The sequence below is a fragment of the Gopherus evgoodei genome, chromosome 1, assembly GCF_007399415.2.
Source record: "Gopherus evgoodei ecotype Sinaloan lineage chromosome 1, rGopEvg1_v1.p, whole genome shotgun sequence".
NCBI lineage: Eukaryota > Metazoa > Chordata > Testudines > Testudinidae > Gopherus > Gopherus evgoodei.
The window spans coordinates 304,610,665-304,634,542 of NC_044322.1; the positions used below are offsets into that span (position 1 = coordinate 304,610,665).

General features: G+C 42.7%; 1 protein-coding gene across 1 annotated transcript in view; it reads left to right on the forward strand.

Moving 5' to 3' along the window:
* Window positions 1-23,878, forward strand: part of PPM1H (protein phosphatase, Mg2+/Mn2+ dependent 1H) — a 223,599-nt gene that overhangs the window by 170,388 nt on the left and 29,333 nt on the right. The window contains exon 6 of the mRNA XM_030548855.1: window positions 7,940-8,058. Within this exon, the coding sequence (XP_030404715.1) occupies window positions 7,940-8,058 (119 nt within the window). The remainder of the gene's footprint in view (window positions 1-7,939; window positions 8,059-23,878) is intronic.

The window sequence follows — 23,878 nt, forward strand, 5'->3', positions numbered from 1 at the left end:
ATGTAGCAAATGTGCCTGGGCCTCGGGTATCATGTTCAAAGGAAATCCACACAAGACAGACAGAGCGTGAAACAAAATTAGAGACAATTTCAAATGTTCCATAGGTAACACTTTTACTCTAGTGTTTAAAAAAAAAAAAGTAGTAGTAGCCATCTAAGAGTATTTTGAGGCACTTGGAAAATGAGTGTTAATTAGAGCAAACCTCAAAAGAATCCCAAGTTTTCTTATTTAGCTTGAATAAGCATCCAATTCTAAAAGTTCAAATGCTTGGTTATAATGTATCTAAACCACCTGAGATTACTGGTCATCCTCCTTATCTATCCAGGGCCATCGCCAGTCTCTTTTAATCCTTACGTCTCTGGAAACCAATATTCACTGCACTTCCTTGTCTTAAGGGTATTTACTTTGGATTTGTTTGGATGCAAGTCTCTGGCTTCCAGTTTAAATGTAGTTTCCCAGTTCCCTCTCCCATACGTACTGAACAACAGGAAGAAATGCGCATTCTGGTCATTTTAATATAAATATGTCACTCTGCAGTTGTCAGTGCCAATGTAATCTTCCTCCTTGTAATATGTGTTTAGCTCAAATGAGCTATAAACCCACTCCAGTCTTGTCTCCTCCAGAAATAGAGAAGAAAGTGGCACGGGTCACGGTTGCAACTAGAGCTAGTTTAACAATGCAGAAAAACCATTAGACAAAAGATTTTCTGACCAGCCCAAATTATAGCGTGGTTTTTGGTAGGGCCTGTCCTACAATATCTGTGAGCATGGACCTATTTCTTAGCAGCTCCAAGGAGCACTTGGGCTTCCATTCATCGAGTCATTCTCACCCCAACCATCTAGTAAGGACTAGTCTCACCTAGAGTTTTACTGCTTTAGGAGAAAAGCGTACATTCAAATGCAACCTGCGATTTAACTGAATGCAGCCCCTGGATTCCTCTCACTGATTCTGTATGGATGTCTGCAGCAGAAGCAATCTGCTCTGTCAATGAACTAGAAACTTCTTGGTGCTTCCAGTTACAGATCCCCTCCTAACAGTCATCTCCTCTTAAAGATATGACACCTTAAGACACAGATCATTTAGCAAAAGATGTACAAGTGTTATATTTGCATTCCCTTCCCTCTCCAGATTCACAGCACATGTTGTCTTCTTGCTCCCAAATAGGTTCCATTCATGTAGTAGGCCCTTCTTCAGACAGGTTTTTGCCAGGCTACGAAGTGTTGTCCTTTTGCTTTAAAGTTGTGGGGCTCAGCATTTGTGACAACCTTTTGATTATAATCCCTGAGGCACTCTGGAAGGAAATCATGGTGCTTCCCTTGCTAACATGCTGTGAAAAAGATGATAAAATCCAACCAGATATTGACTGTGCACTGATTTGTTGCCTTCTGAAGTTTTCTAAGACTTCAGCATTTGGGCTGCCAAAAAATATGTCTGGAGATTACCCCAGTCAATTTCCCTTTCATCTTCTGAAGAGACTTTTTTTTTAATATGAATCATTCTAGATTTTGCCATTTAGTGCATTTTTGCAACATGTATTTTATCATGTCTTCCCTCTAGAAACTTCTGTTAATATTGACTTTTGCAGACAGGTACAACATTATCATTTGCATTACAGTCAGCCTAAATATGGTCTGTATGCAGTTCAAGGCAGGTTCCTGCTTCAGAAAGTTTGCAGTCTAGAAAGACCAGGAGTGGGCAGAAGGAATTATTGCTGTTCCATTTTGCAGACGGGTAACAGAGGCTCAGAGACATTACAATGCAGAAGAATTGCTCTACAATACAGAAGAATTCTGTGCGTGTGCTGGGAATTTAACCCAGATCTCCCAAGTATGTCTAGTGCCTTAGCTACAAGACCATCCGTCCCCTCATGTAATTCTTTTAAATAGATACTTCTCTGTCTGAAAGATTAGTTTACAAAGTATTACCTGGGATATGGAAATATTTTATATGGTTTGGGGAGCGGGGGCTCCTTTCAACTTCCTAACAATGAGTGTTGGTTAATGGTGGTACAGTCTACTTCCAAAATACCCATTTTGTCCAAATTTCTTACTCTTGTATTTCTTTACACATTCACCTTCAATCCAAATCTTCAGATGCACCACAGCTCTGCTTGGTGCATTGGGCAGAAGGAGGAGCAAAGGTAGCTATAGGCCACTTTTTGTGCTCATCTGGTGCTAGAGACAGCCAGTGTCAGTTCTCCACCCGTTGGAAACTTTCCCATATAAAGGGAAGCTACAGCTGTCCACCAAGAACCTGGCCCTCCATTTCTGATCCTGGAGACTTGTTTTCTTTTTCTAATGTTTTCCACTATTTAGATTTCCTGTTGTTTGGCTTTGAATAGGGATCCACCCTAGAGTAACTGACCAGTGTGCTTGGAACCGCTCCTGGATGAGTCACACTTAACCTTTTCCAGTTTGTGTGTGGGGTCCTGAACTAAAATGTAGTGCTTGAGGAAAAGGCACAATGATAATTGTCCTTGTATTAAAGTAATAGTACTATACCTTGAGGCTTGGCTATATTTATGGGTAAAAATGGCAACCCCAATAGTAACATGAATTGCAGTGAAACTGCTGATATTGGATGTCACAGAATGATGCATTCTAGGATAGCCTGAGTGAAGTAGTCAACATTAAAGGACTTGGCAAAGAGAATTGTAAGGCACACAAATGCTCTCTACAGCCTAATTTGTTGGGATATGGTACATAAATGTGAGTTAACTTAGTTTTCACATTTGCTTTCCAGATCAGTGACCTAGACAAATTGGAGGATTGGGCCAAAAGAAATCTGATGAGGTTCAACAAGGGCAAGTGCAGAGTCCTGCACTTAGGAAGGAAGATGGTCTAGACAGTATTTGGTCCTGCCATGAGGGCAGGGGACTGAACTCGATGACCTCTCGAGGTCCCTTCCAGTCCTAGAGTCTATGAATCTATGAATCAGTTTTAATAAAAAGGAAATGGGGAAACGAGCCCGTTGAAAGAAGTGTGACTCATATTTCCATGAGTGGGTTCTTTTCTACGTGGCTAACTGTTAAAAGAACATAACTAATGCTGAACTTTTAATATAGACAATCATAAAATGGCTTACTCCCAAAAGCATATAATACAGAATACTGTAGATGTGTGCCAAAGCAAACAGTAATAACTGTTGAAAGACAAAAATGGTGGAAAATATTTTTTGTACTCTAAAGCCAGAATAGTAGAGTGAAGCCTTCTTAACTAGCCTGGTAAGAATACAGAAAGTAAAGTATTTGATATTCACCAAGGTTGGTTGTTTTTGCTTTAAAGCTAAGTAACATTTTTTCTGTGAAATATGTTTTTCTCTTAGCATTCTTTTAAACCTAGACTGAGTATATGTAAAATCATTGACAAGTGTGATGTCTATCCACTATCTAAATGTTGTTAGAATTGATTCACATTTTGCTTTTGTTGATCAATTAAAGAGATTTCTTTGTGTCTGCTTGTGGATCTCCTTTAAAGATCTGCAGATGTTGAAGATTTTTGTTTTGTATTTATTTTCTTTTTCTATTGCAAAGCACAAGCTGTCACCAGGGGAAAGGCGAAGAGCCACACCTTGTAGTAAATAGGGACAGTTCTCAAGAAGTCAGTCTGAAAGGAGTCAGTCCTGTGTTTTATAGTGGCACATTCATATCACTTTGTAGAATTACTGAGGAAACTTCAAGAATAACTGCAAAAGAAATGTTTCTTCACATAAGAATTCAGCTCACATTCAGACACCAGCAGCTTCCAAATTACTCTTCCCTTTCTTTGTTTTACTGATGTCAAAAATACTAGAATCAAGTTAAGATTCTTAGATTGTAAATCAAACATTGAGGGTACGCTGCAGAAGAGAAATCTTATTTGAACATTAGCAGTCCACTGGTAACTCTGCCAGCTTTATTAATCTTATTTCATGTGTGACCTTAGACTTTCCATCTGAGCAAATCTTTATGAAACGCAGTCTGTCACAATCACTTTCCCTTTGCAATAAGGGAAATTCTTATTTTCCAAGAAAAAATGTTGCTAAAAGCCATATGGATTTAGTTTCTTTTGGAGTTGTCTATACAGTAAAATAAGCAATTTGACAATCTAAGAGGGGAAAAACTCCATTGGTGGTAGGGCATTTTTGTGTTTTTAAACAGTGCTGCCTGTTTTAAAGGCAGAGAATACTAAGCTTCAAGTGGACTGGATTTGGAATTATTTGCTCAAGATAATCCATGTATTTTTTACAAAAACTGAAATCATCAATGTTCTAAACTGATTATTTACTTCATTTTTTCATCACAGCACATGCAAAAAGAGTGAATAGTGGAAAAGCCCAGAAAAAAACATAATAAAATACTGAGTTTCAGGAATTTATTTAGGACATCAGTAAAATACAAAATTATCTATTAAAATTAGCAGCCAGGTTTCTATCCCAACTCTTGGCTGTCAAAAATTACCAGATAGATTTTATACTGCAGTACACTGAATCAAACTCTTTTAGACATGTATCGTTTTCAATATAAAAGAAAAAAGATAAATGCAGTGATTATACATAAATTTACATATTGGATATCTAAAATTCTAAAGTAAAGGTACAGAAAACCTCTTTCCAAGATGTATGCTATAGGTTTGATCTCACTAGACATTTTTAAAAATCAGTAATACCTTACAATAAATTCTTTTAGCAGGGGACAGTGATCCATGTACATGGCCCATTAGGACAATATTTTAGGGGAACTTTGTTGAAGACTACTTATTGCAGATAAAGTAATATTGTCCTGTGCTGAGAAGGGATTTGATGGAACTCTTGTTTCAGCAAAAGAGAAGAAGGTCTCCATCAAACTTGAAAGTTGGGCCTTGAAAGTAGACTGCAGTCTAGTTAGCCAGTCCAAACGTCATCTGCCTTGACTCCATTTCAGTGAAGCTGGAGGTTTTTTCTCAAAAGATATCTGGATACAAGAATGGAAGCAATTGGTTTCTTTAGGATAAAGAGGTGATGTGTTGAGCCTGATCCAGCTCCCACTGAATTCAGCAAGTTCATGCCTTAAATGAAGGAAATATTTTATTGTGACCTATTTGTATGAGAGCTATTGGGTACATCAGTTAAGGTTTCAGATACTCCCAACTGCTCACTCTTCATGAGTACTACATTTATGTCATAGCTAGAAACTAATGCCAACTCATTTGATCTTCCCTGACTGCAGCTGCTGCTAAAGATAAGGCAGATTTTATTCCCTTAACCAACTGAACAGGGGAGAAAAAGGCATTTCCAGAAGGCTAAGGGAAATGCAACTTTTTGTCTGTCCATCGTAGGCCCAGTAATCCCTGGCTAATTTGGCTCAGTTTGTCTCAAGCAGAAGCTTACTGTCAGAAAATGCAAAAACCCCACCAGTATGCATATGTAAATAAGCCTTAAATGTTTTTTCATTTCTTTTTGCTGCTGCTAATGATAAAATGTGAAGGGGAAACGTAACAGTTAATGTTGTACATGAGCTCAGGCACAGTGTTAATGGATTAACTTTTCACATCTGGGGATTTCAGTGTAACTTCTTTCTAGATCCCAAATGAAAACAAATGGTTTAGTCTGATGTTGGTTCCCATCTGTGGACGAGTAGACTCACCCCTGTGGCGCCTCCTGCTGGTGTTTTCCGGAAATTAGCTCGTTCCAGCTCTGGAGCACCCTCTACAGGCCGGTGATCTGCCTGTCCTCTGGCCCCTGTGTCCCTCCCTGGACCCGGTGCCATTTTACATGGGGTGCTGCCCCCTGGCAGTAACCCCTTTCTCTCAGTCTTAGGGTCTCCTCTCCCTGAGGAACCCCCACCCACTATCCCCACCTTGCCTCAGTATATGGCTCCTGCCAGTCATTGTCTAGCCCCTGCGCCCTGGGGCAGACTGCAGTATCAGCCTATTCATCTTCGGCAAGGTTGGGTTTGGACCTGCTGCCTTGGCCTACCCCTGGGCTGCCCTCTGCAACCCCCCAGTACGTGTTGGCCCAGTGCTAAGCCACAGCCTGGGGCTTTCCAGGCTGGAGTTCCCTGGCTCCTCTGCCTTTTCCCAGCCCTGCTTCACTCAGGTACCTTGTGTCTAGCTCCCTGCAGCCAGGCCCTTCTCCCTCTACACACACAGACAGACTGCTTGGGCTTCTGGCTCACAGCCTCTTAGAGGGGCCAGCTGGGCTAGATTGGGGCATGGCCCAGCTGCAGCCTTCTTTCCCTAATCAGCCCAGCCTAAAAGCTGCTTTCTCCAGCCACAGCCCCCTCCCAGGGCTGTTTTTAACCCTTCAGGGCAGGAGCAGGGGTCCACCCTGCTACACCATCACAGAATCACCAGACCCTTTAGTAACATTAGCAAGCAGTCTTTGGTAGAGAGACCCAGGATCTCAGTAGCTGGAGTGCAGCAGGGCAGGAACTGAGGCATGCTGGCAGAGCTGTGTAAATATTAGGGCTGATCAAAAAAATTTCACCAAAGCTGTGTTTGACAGAAAATTTCGTTTTTAACTAAATTAAATTTTCTGTGAAAAGTGTCCATTTTCTACAAAAAATTTTTTTTAAAAATCAGTTTTTATTTAACATCTGAAAGCCAAAACCCAGAATATTTTGGCAGAAAACAGAAATATTTTGATTCCGAAATGCCGCCATAGTCCCACATGAGAACTGTAGTTCGGGTCCCTTACACTCAAGTTCTTTTCTATGGGCCAGGGTCACTGGATGAATTTAATCTCCCATGATGCACTGCCTCCCATCACCAAGAACTGAGACCATGGTGCATCATGTGGAAAGATGTCATTTGACCAGGGAGCCTGGCACACACAGGAGAATGGGAATGAGAGGCACCCAAACGACAACTCTCATGAGGCAGGACTGAAATATTTTAGTTTTTGACTGAAAACTTGACATTTTCTTTCAGGGGGAGGATTCCATTTTCTGACTAGCTCTAGTTAATATGTTTACCCATACTATGATTGGATCTGTCCAGCATAAATAATTATTCACTTCCGGGAGGACCAGATATAGTCATGGTAACAGAGTATATTGTATAACCGAGAGTTTATTTGTTATAGGCAACTTGTCAGCAACTGGTACAGGTTTAGCAGGAGAAATGCTGTTAGTACTGTTCCCCCCCCCCCCCCGAAGAAGGAAAGCAATTAATAAACATGCTACAAAAATGGGAACTGGCTGGCTGAAGATGGGCCTTGATCTCCCTCTGATTCTGCAGGTGTAAAATGGGATGATAATTAAGGCTACGATTCTGTCACAGGGGTCATAGATTCCATGACTTTCCAGGATCTCCGTGACTACTTCTTGGGCAGGTCTGGAGCAGCTGTCAGCCCCAGGGCTGCTAAAGCAGTGGCTGTAAGAAGAGCTGGCCAGCAGCCAGCCCCGGGGCCACCAGAACAACAGCTGGGGTTGGGTCAGCCTCGCTGGGGCTGGAGCAGCAGCCGTCAGCCCCTGCCACAGGAGCAGCAGTGGGAGCAGCTGCAAGCCCCAGCTGAGCTTTATTTGTCCCCCTCCCCCTCCCTCGGGTATTTTTAGTAAAATTCAGGGACAGGTCATGGGCTTTGATGAATTTTTATTCATTGCCTGTGACCTGTCCGTGTCTTTTTACTAAAAATACCCTTGATACAATCTTTACCTTAATGATAATGCTTATCTACCTTGTCAAACTGCCTTGAGATAAATGGATGAAATATGCTATACAAGTACTAAGTATTAGTATTTATTAAATGGGAGAAAATAGAAGACTTGGGGGAGATCTCACTGCTGATTAAGGAGGTATCTAATTAGCTTTCTGTACTAACCACCAAATAGTCTGTCAGACTTTTATTCATGTGTATGAATACTGTTTGCTAGGATAGTTAGTCATCACCTCTTTTTAAAAAATATATAAAAATGGTGTGGGGGAGACAGGATGAATTTTGTTGTAAGATATGAGCATGGTTTCTGGTTTTTTGCCCATAGGCTTTCATGCAGCCCCACCTACTGGGTAACGAGTTCACACATTTAGAATTTCCAAGGAGGGTGCAGCGTAAGGAAGTTGGAAAGAGGATGCTCTACAGGGACTTTAACATGACCGGCTGGTAAGAACATGCCGTTTCTGCGCATTGAAAGTGGGGGGAAAAATGCATGCATTCTTGATTAGCATAAATCTGTCTACATCAAAACAGAAGTGTGCATGTGTGTGTGCTGTGAAAGGGGATCTCCCTCTACCCAACTTTTTATTCTTTTTAGGAAACAAAATCTTAAATCACAGAGTATTACCTAGAGTTATGACTGTGGCTCATTCTTGATGTGAGAACTGATAGTGAGGCAAGACCCTCAAAGGACATATCATGTGGCTCTTTCATGTGTTTGAAATCACTCTATTTTATAAATATTGTAGCCTCTGGTTTAAAATAAATTCATTTTCTTTAATAATGTGCTTGAAGAATTCCTTAATAACGTGTCACTGAAGTGGTTGTAGGGTAGAGACCCCTAGACTTTCAAAAGGACTTGAACAAGGTCCCGCACAAGAAGCTACTAAAGAAGGCAAGTAGTCGTTGGGCGAGGGGCAAAGTATTAAAAACTGGCTAGGAGAAGGGAAACAAAGAGGAGGAATAAATGGTCAAATCTTTTGGCAAGGCATTAACAATAGGATGACTTAAGATTCTGTAACAGTTATTGCATTGTTTAATATATTTATCAGTTCTCTGGAAAGGGGAATGAGCAATGAGGTAATGAGATTTGCAGATAGTCATTTAGGTTAGTCCGGAGCAGAGACTAATGGGAGGAAATTCAGAGCCCTAAACAAGCTGGGTGAATGGGCAACACAATGGCCAATCAGATTCAGTGTTGATAAATGCAAAGTAATCTACACAAGAGGGAAAAATTCCAACTACTCAAACACCTTATGGAGTTCTAAATTAACTGTGTCAACTCAGGCAAAACCTGGGCATCGTTGTCATGGGCATCTGTGGCCAAAAAGGCAAACAATGTCAGGATGAATAAGGAATAGGATGGTGAATAATACAGATAATATTATAATGCTATTATATAAATCAATTGTATGTCCTGTTTCAGTGCTATGTGCAGCACTGGTCATCCCAGCTGAAAAAGAACTTTTGCAAAATTAAAAGTGTGTTTTTAAAGAAGGGCAGCAAGAGTAATCAAAGGCCAGGAAACACATTCATGTGAGGAGATTGGGGGGATGATATTTTTAAATAGCTTTAAAAAAAAGGGGATGAGTAAGAGGGGACAAAATAAAAGTATCAAATAATGAATAGTATAGAGAAGATACATCAGGAGCTTCTGTTTCCCTATCCCATGACATAAGATTAACTACTAAGGATTAAGAAGTTTCCTGTATCTTCCTCTGAAGCATCTGGCATTGACCCCTGTTAGAGACAGGAATTGCCACACTGGATCAGATCTGTGGTCCGTCTAGTCCGGTCCTGTGTTCCCATTAACGCCAGCGTGTAAACTCTGTCAACTCTCATGTACTCATTTTTTTTATCTCTTTGTCTAAGGGACAGTCCACGCTTTTTCATCATATTTTAACTTGGTTATACATTTTAGCATAGGCAGAATACTGGTGGCTGTTGCTAGGCTAGGATGAAATGTGACTAGCAACAACATTGGTATCCTGGAACAAACGTTTGCATAGCATTTGCACTACAGTTTACAATCCTGTTAGTTAACATATATTAAACCATGACTAAAAATTCATCTAAGTACACCAGGGGTATACTGACAGCTGAAGAACAAGGGTGTGGAAAGAGCCACAAAAATGCAAGTGGAAGATGATGCCACATCTTCACTCTAGTCCCTGAATTTATAAATGTGAGCAAAGAAGTAGGGACCACTTTTGTACTGGAGTCATTAGTCAGCAGTTGAGTATCTTGTAGCCATTTTCTCAGACTAAGTCTGGTGCTGGAATATCAGCAAATATCTCTTGTTTCTCTACTTCAGAGCTGAAAACAATCCAGTGATGAAGGGACTGCTATGTCCTTGTGAAGCTTAGCTGATCAGATAAGGGTGCCATTTTCATTTTAAATGTGCTTGGGCAAGGAAATTGTGCTTCCCACTACCTGTGTGTTCTTATGTAATAATCTTCTAGGCAGGAGCCTTTTATTTAGCTCATGAAACAGGCCCCCGAGTTCAACATTGGAATCCTTTTAATGGCTAAAAATATAGTTAAGATGTTAGATTTCAAACATACTTACATGCTCAGTGATTGTTATTTCATGATGATGATTTCTCTCCTCAGGTTACGTACTTCTCTTTCCCTCCTTGAGTTAGCGTAGCTATTACAGAGTTTAAGCCAGCATATATTTCCTTACCTTCTCCACAAGACTCACTATAGTATAACCTGGTGTACTAAGCCACTGCCAAACCTGGACCTCTTCATGCAAAATTTGAAGAGAGAGGGAGGCTTGGGAGGGAGGGGATTAATTAATTCGTAAGATCTTTGATGAGTGAACCTCCTGCACAGGTGAGTAGATGTGTAGGTGGTTTTTGAAAGAGAAACGCTCACTCTCACACTTTGTTTTCTTTGCATTCAATAATTAACAAAGTCCAGTGGTGAAAATAGCCCCCAGGGTTTCCCTTGAAAAAGGAACTGTGCTTGATTTTAAAATTCAAAGCATTTTTCTGTGTTTTCTATTAGAAGCTATAGGGTTGTTTTTTTCCCCCTTCTACTGTGCTCTGGAGCTTTTCAGAGGCTCAACAATAGATTGGCTTGGCCGGCTTGTTTGGATTACAAAAGGTTATTGTCTCTGGGACTGTCATAGTGCTGTTGGGCTTCTTTTTTCTTTCCTGTGAAGTTTCCATATTGGCTTTGTTTCAGCAGCTCACAGTGGTAGCAGAGCTGCCAAGCTTCCTCACAGCATAAGGACGGCCACCGATCCAGCAGCATGCACTGCCTCACACTAGTCTAAGGCTGCCTGTAACTGCTTTGAGACCAACCCTTTCCCTTCTCCCCCAGTTCTTAACCACCCCCCCCAACCTTCTCTCCTTTCTCTGTCTCGTGTGTTCAGATTTTGTGCCAAAAATTCCATCTAGCCTTTAGGTGGGAGCTTAATGCGAGTCACCCCCCTCAGCGTTGTGTTGAGCAGCCATCACGGGATATATACAGTAGCTGGCATTGTATCTTAAGAGCTCTGTCTCCTGCTGAACAAGCCTCTGAGCTATCTCAAGCAGACGTCTGTATTACTAAGTTGAAAGAGCAGTTTCTCACAGCTGGATCTGTGGTGCTGGGTTCCCAGGCCTGTGGCTGGTAGAAGTTAAACCTTGTCATGAAGATGGCATGTTTGGTATCTTTCCACATGTCCTCCTGGGCTGTCCATAAGACAACTGATACACCAGTGATATTTCTTCACTTGTGGCTATGAAGTCTAACAGCTGCCAACATTCCGTTTCATGGCAGCTTGTGAGGTTTCAGAATTTATTTTCAATCTGTATGGGAACAAAACCTGAACCTTTGGAACATTTTCATGAAAAGAGAATTGTGTTGAAATGGCTGGTTTGAAACTGATACCTGAGCTTTTTGAGTCAGGAAGATTTTTCTTGTGTGTCAGAACTGACCAGAACCTTGGACAAAAAATCCTTCTTGGTGAAAATATATGTCTCCGCAAAATATTTTGGCTTTGACAAAATTGAATTTTATTGAAAATGTTCCAACCAGCTGTAGTCTCAACTACATGTAAGGGATTAAAAACTAGGAATAAAGTGAATAGAAGTCATAAGCAGAATCTGAGCATTCTGTGTACCTAATGGTACAACTGTTCCCAGATCTGCTGTGTCTGTGAGATTTTGTGGTTGTTGTACACAATTAGCTGCCAATGGTCATCATGCTTTGGGGAGGGGTCTCTGTGTATGACTTACTCCATACCAAAAAGGCTGGTATCCTAGGACTAGCACTAGACAAAAACCATTTTACTCTAGGGGCAATATTGTCCACCTTCTGGAATGCTGCCAACCTCTTTAGAGCTCTCTTTCCTTTCTAAGAGGGAAGATCTTTTAGCCTCTGATCATCAGATAAAATGAGTTTAAAGCGAAGTTGTTTTTTTAATTTCGTTTAGGATGGATGACCTTTGCTTTTATTGTGCAGCCTGCACTGGCGTCTGCAGCTCAGACTCCTGCTCTCAAAAATAAGATCTCATTAATCACTTAACGGGGACCCAAAATCCCACACCAAGAGCCAGTTGCGCATGTTTTGCTTGGGAACATGCAAGTTGATTTGAACAAATAATGTCAAGGTGGATGTTGTCCTATTCTTTACTGTTCTGTTCAATGTCCTCTGACAGCACATTCAGGTAGCCTGACAGAAAAGTGGATAAGCAGATTGAGAAATGCCATGGAGTGCTTTATGAAGCCGACACCAGCGCTGCACCCCTGTTTAATATAAATTGATTTATTGAATCAAGCACAGAAGCCTTGTTGCAGAAACCTCAGGCTTTATCCTCTAGAGAACCACCTAATAAAACAGCCCCAACTGACACTCCTCATTAGCTTTCCCTCGGATCCCAAGGCAGTATTTAAAGTGGCAGTGTCCCTCATTTAGGCCTGAATTTATCTGCTGGTCAATGCCTGTGGGTCCAATTAACTTAGCATTATTAGTCTTATTCAGATAAGCTGCATTTCCTAACAGCTTGACTCCAAATTGTAAAGAGTAATTGGAAGTCTGCAAGCCCTCCATCTTCACCCACTTGATTACACCTTTTAGCCAAATTCATGTAATTTATAATTAAAAGTTCATATTTTTATTAGTATATTATGGTCTTTTTTTGTCTAGTGGAACCCTCTGTGCTTCCTCTGAAATGCTGACTGTAGTGTTGTGCTTAGACCTCCATCTCATATCCTTTGTAGAACTGCCAGGGAGAGATCAAATTTTAATTTCATAATTACTTCACAAGAAAGCAGCCTTTTCCTGGTCGTGCCTGGTATTAATTTCCTCCCAGCGACTTACAATTTCATAATTTAATGATTATGGCAACCTTGGCAGCTTTAGGCCATTCTAGAGAAGAGGGGGGTAGGATGTCATTTTTGCAGCAGGAACTGTAATCCAGAGCTGCTAGCAAACAGAGCAAGAGGGAGAATTAGCCGCTTGCAAAGCTCTTGTAACAGGAGAAGGGCTGGAGTTAGAGAATGTTTCTTTCACGTGTGGATGAGGCAGCTCATTGCCTGGTTGTTTGGAGCACAGCTCTGGAATGATAAATGGTTATTTGCAATGTGCATATTCTGCATCTTTTCAAGATTTGCAGCTCTAGCTGCAGGAACAGCGGGGGATGAGACCTGACTTGCTGTGTACAGCACATCTCCTGACACTGATGAATGACTCTGCTTTCCCCAAGTGCACGCATGCTGCAGGAACTGAGCCAGTGTCTTTGGGGCAGGATAAAACAAAGACAGAACAGAAAAGTAATAGTCATTGCTGCACCAAAAGGAGAAAAGTAGAGGCGCAAGATGCCATAGCAGTTCCCCACAGTTTGTGCAACAGACCTCTCTCTGCTGGGTTCTCTGTAAAAAACGGGATTTTACCTCCTTGGGTATATTTTAATGTGAAAATCTTTTCTTTGGTTTGAGTTGCTTATTTCTGCCATCTTCCCCTCCCTCACAACTACCACTCCATTGTACAGGCTTTTTGAATACTTTTAGCTCCTCTTTAGCACCTTCCATGTTAGGTTTTCAATTTACTTGTACACGCCCATTCAGCCTCATGATATGAAGATGACAGCTGAGAAAACCGAGGCATCAGACGATCACAGCGAAGGTTTTCAAAGGCTGCTTAAAGTCAGACACCTGTTTCCATATATAGGATCCTAACCAAGCTCTGATCCAGAAAAAGCAAATAAGCATGTGCTTAAATTTAAGCACACATTTAAACACTTTTCTGGATCAGGGCCTGAGTTGCCTGATTTTGAAAGATAGTGTTCCTTAACCACACCATACTATCATTCCTCTCTTTTGAAGGCATGGTAATAAGTGGCTAATGATTCTGGTTCAGTGACAGTAATCAAATATATTATATAGAGAACCAGTTCCTGTAGGTTAATGATTTGAACACCCTTTATTCAAAGAATTGGTTCCAACCTTTGTTCCCCTTCTATCCAGAGACAGGTAAATAAGGGATCATTTCTAGTCAGTTTCATCTATGTGTTGCTCAAGGATTAAAACCCCACTTTGTATCTGTATGAGCTGAGAATGTTGGTTAGAGAAGTAGCGTGGGGGTATTGAGAACAGCTTGTGTTCTCAAACCTGTCTGGCTTTGTGTCTCAAACCTGTCTTGAAGGGATGTCCCTAGCCTTGTTATCACTGCAAACAGAACATGTCTGAAACTGCTGTCCTTTCCTTTTGCTTAATATAAGTGGCTTGTGAAGTTATGTGTCAAGCTATATCCCCTTGAAACCAAGCCATGTGCCATTAACTGTTTCCATTGGGTTGTCTGTTCAGGTTTGTACTGGATGTCTCATTGGAGAGGACTCAGCAGTGCAAGTAGGGCAGTACGGTCTGCTGTACTGTACCAGCAAGATATTTATAGCTGGTATGGCATACCAAAAAGACACAGGAGGAGCAGAACGTGGGGCTGCCAGGAGGCCCCACGTCGGCAGCTCCTCTGGTGCAGCTGTACCGCCCCCAGCCCTTCCACGCAGGGTCTCCTCTGTATGTACAGCAGCCCTGCCAGAGGTCAGGGCTGGGGGCGGTACAGCAGCACCTGGTGGCCCCACATTCTGCTCCTTTCCCTGCTGTAATTCCCAGAAGATCTGGGTCTCTCTGGGGTCTGTACAGCAGCCCCGCCAGAGGACAGAGCTGGGGGAGCGGGGCTCGGGGCAGTAGAGCTACACAGGAGGAGCTGACGGTGTTCTGCTTCTTTCCTCGCTATGGTTCTGAAGTCTCCAGCACGCACAGCAGGAGGAAGACAGAGATCCCCGCCCCAGGTAAGGGAAGTGGATCATAGGGAGGGGATGGGAAAAGCATGGGGGCCCTGGGCTGGGGAAGGATGGTGCTCCTTCCCCCACCCTGGTTAGCTGCTCCTTCCCCCACCCCGTACTGGTAAGAAATGGATTCCACTTGCACCATTGGAGGAACTTGCAATGGATTCTGGCAACTTTGTAGTCAGTCTCAGTAGAAAGGAAAGCATAGAATGGACGTGAAATCTGAACTACTCTCTCATCCGTAGAGCTGATCCTTCCCAGAGTAAGGCTGAGGCCTGTTAGCAGAACTGCAAGGGATAGTTTGCATTATCAGTGCCAATCTGTTCATGCCCAAGGATGTCAATACGACACTTTTCATGAGCGATAAATTCACTTAATTTTCTTATTAAATGAGTATATTTAAACAAACTTGATTTAAAGTACCATATATTTTTTCATGTTCTATGAAGCCAATTTAAAAATTGTGTATGTAGAAAACAGATGAGACAAAAGTCTGGCAATTTAATCCATAGGCACCAATTTTCCCTGGCGCCAGTGAGTGCTCATGCCCCCCCCCCCCGACTCCACCCTTTCCCCACCCCTGCCCCACCCTCATTTCAACCCCTTCCCCCAAAGTCCTCGGCCCAACTCTGCCCCCTCCCTGCCCCTTTGGACCCCTTCCCCAAATCCAGGCCCTGCTGTGTTCCCCCTCCCCACCCCTTGCGCTTGCTGCACAAGCGCTAGGAGCCAAGGGGGGAAAGTGGGCATGCGGTGCACCCAGGGGAGGAGGCAGAGCAGGGGCGGAGTTGATCTGGGGTGGGAGGGTGGGGCAGGGAGCTGCTGGTAGGTGCTAAGCACCCACCAATTTTTCCCCGTGGATGCTCCTGCCCTGGAGCACCCACAGAGTCAGCGCCTATGATTTAATCCATATTTAGGCACTAAGTGGTGGTGGTGTTTTTTCAAATTCAGCACCAAAAGGTTCCCAGTGGTGTCAGTAGGATTCACTGGGGACGCAGGAATTTTGAAAACCAAACAGGTTCCTAAGTTTAGGTTCCGGTTTTTCAAAATCTGAGTCTTTGTGCCTAAAAGAGAAGATATGAACATTCATAACCTTTTAGAGGATTTTAATTATTTAAAGAACCCTTTGTGGTAGCTGCTGTCATTATCCATGCCTGGGAAGTTTGTTCCAGAGATTGCCCTGAGCAGAACCTTTAGCAGTGTCCTCCTAATTTTCTGCAGTGTGCTTAGGCCAGATTCCACTTAGCATATGAGTAACATCATCTAGATCAGGGGTGGGCAAACTTTTTGGCCCGAGGGCCACATCGGAGTTGTAAAATGGTATGGCTGGCCAGGTAGGGAAGGCTGTGCCTCCCCAAACACTCTGGCCCCCTCCCACTTCCTGCCCCCTCAGAACCCCTGACCCATCCAATCCCCCTGCTCCTTGTCCCCTAACCACCCGGGACCTCACCTCCTATCCAACCCACCTGCTAACAGTTCCCTGACTGCCCCCCAACCCCATCCACATCCCTGCCAGGACTTCTATCCAACAGGCCCCCCCGGAACTCCCATGCCATATCCAGCCCCCCCCCCACCTGTCCCCTGACTACCACCTCCTGGGACCCCCCACCCCTAACTGCTCCCCGGAACCCTACCCTCTATCCACCCCCCCCCGTCCCCTGACCACGCCCTCCCAGGACCCCCTGCCACTAACTGCCCCCTAGAACTCCTCCCCAGCCGCTTTTGGAATGTGGCTCTGCGAACATGGGCGGAGGACTTAGGAGGAGCCAGGGGCAGCTGCACAGCCAGAGAGAAGAGGCACTTTTCCCTTTAAAGCGCCGCTTCTCTGCAGCTGGCTACGCGGCCACCTGCTGCTGCTCCTGAGTCCTCCAGCCCATGCTTGCGGTGCTCCTGCCACCTGCACCGCCCACCTGCTCCCCTGAGGCTGCGGGTTAGCCTCCCTCCCTACTCTCCCCTTTCCCTCCCTTTGCAGGGGGTGAGCTGAGGCTGCAGGAAGAGCTCAGGGGCTAGCCTCCCAGGCCAGGAGCTCAGGGGCCAGGCAGGATGGTCCTGTGAACCAGATGTGGCCTGCGGGCCGTACTTTGCCCACCTCTGATCTAGATCCTGGTTGCTTCTAGTTTTGGCACTTCTTTTGGCTCCTGATGCAATTTGGCCCTGTTTTCCAAAATGTTGGTACTGAATCCAAATATAACTTTGTGGGTGGTGTGTATGCTAGGCCTTTACTGAGTATTTCTGGACTGCAACAGTCTTTCACAATTACTTTTTAAAAATAAAAAAAAAAGACAAAACCAAGTAAAAAGTACAGCTAGATCCGTCCGAGTACATGCTACCCTCTCTCTTTACTTTTTACTTTTTTAAACCCAGTTTTATGTGATGGAGGCATTGACAGGATTTAAGAGGCTCAGAGCAGTAAGCAATATCACAACCTTGCTTTTACTACTACTTTTGTCATGCTCTTGTGGCCATTGTTTTTTTCTGAGACCTTGGTCAGGAAAATAAGGGGAAAACTGAAGGGCTGTGTCATTCACTTCATATCTGGTACAAAACTGGCTGCAGAGCTTGCTTGTACACATCAGATGTGTTCATCATGAGATCTTTTAATGCTCTGCTAGGTATGGCTGAGGTTCATTTGGATAAGGTAAATATTGTGCCACCTGAAAAGTATAATACTGTTCAGCATTCCATTCCATTTCCCCTTGCAAGTTCTACATTCCTGCCATTTACAATATTTACACTATCATGCTGTCTTTGAGGTTGAGCACATATCAGTCTGTCAAGTGTCTCTGAATCATACTTGTATTCTAATTTATGTGAACCAGATGTGTAATAACTTGGTCATTTGGCTATCCATTAGTTGCAGCAACTGGCTGTGGTCCCTTTTGAAAGTTTAAGTCATCATCATCTTGTTCTGAATCTGCCATCTGTAGAGTTTGTTCTGTTTGTTGTTCTTTCTGAGGAACAAACTGTAGATGTCAACAGTTTCTGCTGTACTCGCCACTGTCAGTCTCAATCACATATGATCTGGATGCTGAATTCTTTCTCTTTACAACAGTTCGAGTTGTCCATCCTTTTCTCCATCCAATTTGACATTAACACAGTCACCAGACTCTAGACTTGGCAGTTCTCTGAGTGACATCTGTTGTAAAAGTGTACATAAGCTCTTTGAGCCTTTTAATCCAATTTGGCTACTCTCCATGTGTGGCCACTTTGGAAACAGGTTTTTTTCCAGAGTTGGAACAGCAGTTCTGAGTTGTCTTCCCATCAGGAATTGTGCTGGACTGTATCGTATAACTGCTATGTGTTGATCTGTAACTCAGAAGAGCAAGTAATGGATCTTTCTGCTGTAAGACTTTCTTGGGTGCCTGTACAGATCTCTCAGCCACTCCATTCGCTTGTCGCTAATGTGAGCTGCTAACAATATGATCAAAGTCATATTTCATTTGGAATTACTTAAATTCTGCTGCAGTGAATTATGGTCCATTGTCCATCACTGATTGTTCTGGAACACTAATATGAGCAAAAGCACACTTCAATTTCTCGATAACACTGTGACATGCTATGTCTTTTAAGTAAATTTTTTCTATATACCTGGAAAAATAGTCCACTATGACCAAAGGATGTCCTCTGACTTTGTATAAATCTGCAACTAGCCTCTTCCAAAGTCCCTCTGGTAGAGGTGTTTTGTACAATATATGGTTCAGCATTGTCTCTTGAGTTGGTTTGTACTGGATCTCCTTTCAAAAGTCTGATATCATCAAATCCTCTGTCAAGTTCTTCCACCTTTCTCCATAGGGCCATTGTGACTGGCATGCTGTGGCAGAGAAGGTTGCTGGTCTTTGATCCTTTGATCACATGCATTCTAAAAGCGGCATTGAATTCTGTGATATCTTATATACTAACAAACGTATTAGAGCATGAGCTTTCGTGGATGAATACCCACTTCATCGGATGCATGTCATGACGCATGTATTCATCCACGGAAGCTCATGCTCCAATACGTCTGTTAGTCTACAAGGTGCCACAGAACTCGTTGTTGCTTTTACAGATCCAGACTAACATGGCTACCCCTCTGATGCATTCTTAAAGCATTGCTTTTGTCTTTTTGTAATTTTGTTTCTGTGGTGAACAAGCCCATGCGGTTCAGAATACCTCCAGGGCTAGTCAGAGCTGTGTCAGATGACTTCAGCTGTGGAAGGGACTGACGGTGATTGTAAATTCCTTCTGAGATGACTGTGACATCAGCTCCTGAGTCAATTTTAAAGTCAATAGTCTTACCATGAATATTCAATTTAAGTGATAGATCCCAGAAACAATGGCTCTTGATTGTCTGTAATATGAGTCAATTCCCTGACTGGGTTGGTGAGGCAAACTGCTGCAAAATATCCATATTTCATGCATTTATTATACTCTGTGCTATGGATGGACATGCATCATCTCTTGGAATATGACTTTTTTTTCCACACCTTGTGCATGTAGGGAAGTTCTCTCTCCTTGCCTCAGGGGTTTAATGATGATTTTTAATGCATAAATGTCTTTTTACAATATCTAAGCTAGTTTCAGGTTTTTTAAGTTTGTCAGATTTCTCTAGGTTTTGCTGTTTCACTAGTTCAGAGAGTGTTTTGCTATTTGAATAGCTGTGACTAGAGTTAAATCTGTCTTCAATTGTAGCTTCTGGGAAGGGTTTTCATCTGCTAATCCAATAGCCAGTCTGTCTTTGATATTTTTATGTTTTTCATTCCGAAAATCACAGTTTTCAGCCAATGTGTGCAGAGCTCTTATAAAACATTCAACGTTTCCCCCTCGTTCTTCAATTCTCTGGTGAAAACATGCTCTTTCATAAACCACATTTCTCTGTGGTATAAAGTATGTATCAACATAGCCTGAACCCTTTAGCATAGACATCTTCGTGACTATCTTCAGTAAAATCAAAGGATTTAAAGAGAGACTCTGCGTGCATCCCCATAGCATAAATTAAAGAAGCTGAAGTTCTCTGGGGCATCAAAGAGTGGCACAACCTTCATTGCCATAGGTGCCGACACCATGGGTGCTCCAGGGCTGAAACACCCACAGGGAAAAACTAACCCCCTGCCAATCAGCTGTTTGGTTCCCCCTTCCTCCCACTAATCAGCTGTTTTGTGGCAGCTGTTTGGTGGCAGGAAGAGGTATAGTGAGGGCAGGGCACTGGGGGAGGGAGATGAGCAGGAAGAGGTAGGGCAAGGGTAGGGATTTGGGGGAAGTGGCAGAGTGGGTGCGGGGCTTTGGGGCATAGCGGGCATGGAGCACCCACCCAGAAAATGAAAGTCAGCACCTGTGTTCATTGCCGTTTTCCTTCTTTCTGAAACCAGTGTTGCTTTGTTCCTTCTGTTTCTGTTCTTAATTTACTCCTGACACCATGTCATGTGCTTCTGTAGCAGATACGAACTGGCTAAAGAACTTGCTTATATACACCAAATGTGTTCATCATAAGATCCTTTGATGCTCTGCCAGGGAAGGAAGAGGTTCATTTAAATAAAAAGCCACCTAGTGGCTGGACAGTATAATACAGTTTAGCATTTCATTACAAGTCGCAACCGAAGTGCATTTGTTTTGTTATCAAAGGGAACTTCGGTTGAATTATGTGGATGTTTCAAGAGGGCTTGCACTGGCATTTTTTACAAAATGGAAAGCTCCTCTACCCCCGCATGCATCTGTTTTATGACATACCAATGGCCGTTTAGTATCTTTATATATACAGTGTTCTCTCTATAAACAACACTGGCAAGCGTAAATGCAACTTTATTTCTTAAAGTCAAGTGAAATAGCCCAGAAGGTTGTAGCCTGTGTAAAATCAGCAGTAGGTTTCACACAGTATAAATCAAAGGGAATTTCACAGTTTCCTTCCTCCTCCCCAGCGAAATCACTAAACTGCTGGCTGAAAAGCTGTCCTTTATCATCCTCCTGCAGGTCTGAACTTCATTACACACTCTTCTCCCTCTGGGGAGAGGAAGAGAGACCAAACAACATTGCTTAATGCCCAGCTGGAAGATTCTCAGTTGTTGTGGTGATGAATGTATAACAAAATCAATGATGAATTAATAACAAAAGTTATTAATAATGTTATCTTATTTTAGCACCAACCGTGTTTCTGGCACTGTCCATGAAGGCATAAGGACAGATTTGGTCCTTGCTCCAAATAACTTACAGCATATGGTACATTGGGAGAGCCAGAGGCTTATGAATTTAACTTTTCTGTAGTCTTGTGGCTCAAGATCAGGCTCAGTTTGTAATAAAAAACGGAAATTGTCAGGGAGTTAGTGCCATGGCTTAGTGGTGTTTGCTATTTGAAATATATATATAACAAGCTGAAAATATTAGTTTAGAAATCTTTCATGGCTTGTTGGCATTACTAGATTATGATATGAGAGCCATTTGGAGCCATCCGGTATATAGAATCACATAACATCCTGGTTATTTAGGGTCAGATTCTGACTGGCCATAATACAGCCATGCTGGGAAATGAAACCTCCCCAGTTGTTTATGGGGCTTCCTTTGGGCTCCTCCCTGCATTTTGGGTTTAATTGAGGTGGGGAAATGTGCCCAGAGCAGGTGGGGAGTGAGTGAAGCTGTCACAACCATTCCCCTCAAATTATCAGCCAAGTTGGGGGAAAGGGGAAGGAAGTAATCTGCATCCTCTTCAGGGCTACAATTAGTTACTTTCTACTGGAAACAAAATAGAGAGCAAGTGAGGAATTTGTGATTCTTAAGACCTTGCACCAGTTACCTAAGTTAAAGGTGCTCACCTTGTAGCTTTTTAACGGGGCATCAGGACACTGCCACTGTTTCCCTGTCAACTGTGCTCAGGCACAGTGGGAGAACTGAGCCCACCTTGTATAGTGGTGATAGGTGTTATAAGTCCTTCCCTGGGCTGCTCCTGTGCAGCACACCTACATGCGGCTCCATATGCAGGGTTTAGAGACGGATCTCATGCCCACTCTAAGGTTGCACATGAGGTGATCTATGACTCTTTTCCTTTCAGACTCTGGATCTGATCTGCTTCCATCCCCCATAGAGAACCCCAGGAAGACATCACTCAGATGCTTTCTCAACAGTACATTGCTGCTGTGCACTTCAGCTCAGTAGCCCCATGTGCTCTCCTCATTGAGATGTTCCCCATGTATTAACCCTGTTCCTCTAGCACTCGAGCATCCCGCGTTCATTCACTCCTGTAGAAAGACACCCTCCCCCGGGCTGTCCCATCATGTAGACTCAGGACTCCTGTTCTTCCACAGATTCTGCTAGTATCTGATCTTGGTTCTTTCTGCTGTACAACTGACTTGGTTCCTTCCATCAAGGAACCAGCTTTGCTTTTGAATTGAATCAGTGCACAAAGTTTACTTGGTATGTCTAATAGAAAAATCTTTTTTTTTTGGTTTATTTAGGGGGTGAGTATCACATAATTTTTGTAATGGATTGTAATTTCTCCCCAAGAAAATGGAAGAACATCAACCCAAGAAATTATACTTTAGCTGTACTAGCTCAATAGCTTAGAGCATAGAAAAGACTCAGTTGTACTTCCTACAGCAGAGCTAGTAATTCCCCAGTTTGTAGTTGTATTTTTCAGTCTGTAGCACGAATGCCTTCTTTAACTATAGCATCTGGGCAGTAGCAGCTACATAGAACGTGGATTTCACAAAAGAACTGGCATTCATTGTATGATAGACTTTATCTGCTCCAGGAGCTGCATTTCAATGCACAGGGTAAATCATACGCAATTATTATTTTTTCACTCAAATACATTTACCTAACTTTTTAATATGGAAACAAAAATTGAAAAAGCTAATTTTGACACTAGCTGACAATGCAAGGCAAGGTAAAGTTGAGGCTTAAATATCGTGCCTGTGTCACTGCCTCTTGATCATGACCTGCCCGTGCTGTGCCACGGTAATGCAGCACAGGTAGTTATGTAATGTAACACCCTGTATTAATCCCAGCTCTATGCAATATTTCAGTGTAGCAGGCGGGGTTGTTACGGGTGGGTTTCAGTATAGGATTTCAGCCTTAAACTTTAATTTCCTGGCTTCTGCTGGTTTGTGTCACAACCTTAATGTTGTTTAAACCGAATTGCATTTGATTCCCATAAGTTCAAACAACCAGGCCAGCTCCAGAGCTGAACGTTAAGTTTTGAGGCTCTGGATGAGACTGACAAGAGGGTGCGCTACTGTGCATTCTTCTTTTTTCACACTCATGCATTCCAGTTCAGTGCGGAATACTGATTTGTTCTCTCAGGTGATGTCTGAGGTAACTCAGAGGGTGGGGAAGGGGAGAAAATAGCAAAGGGAAAAAAATGTTTGTCATATAGAGAAGGCGATGAAGGGTGAATCCTGTTGTCTGATGTTTCGGGCTACATACCTAAACCCAGCAAGTGCCCCCTTTCACTGATCTGAGAATATGTTCGGTAATACAAAAGGATTCTCGAGCTATAATAGTTACAACCTTCTATGCTTCTATGTTTCTTAATTTCTCACCAGGAAAATTGCTAACCTTTTAACCCCATCAGTGCTAAAAATCAGACGTGTAAAAGGTAGAGTATGCACACATGCAGTGAACACATTTAGAGGATGAAAACTCATTCTTCTCTCATCTCTCAGCCATTTGAAAGCTGTTATGAAACACAGAATTTCTGGCAACCTTGAATGTCCTTGCCAAGGTCAAATGGGCTCTAAATATCTTCTCACACCCTCCACAATATGAAGCTTGCTTTGATATAAACAGCTCCTGAAGGTGAGAACTGGATCTGAGAACTGTTTCACACTTCAGCCATCTACAAACTCTGCTGTTTCTCACAGTTTCGGATTATTAATATGAATCCAATCACTTCTCTTTATGGCAATGTATAATTGTGCGGCTGATGCAATGCCCAGCAATATAGCTCCCCTCCTATCCCCTTCGCTAAGTAGGATGTTGTTCCAGTTTACCTGTACTTTCTTCTGCTTAATAGAAACAAGGACAGCAT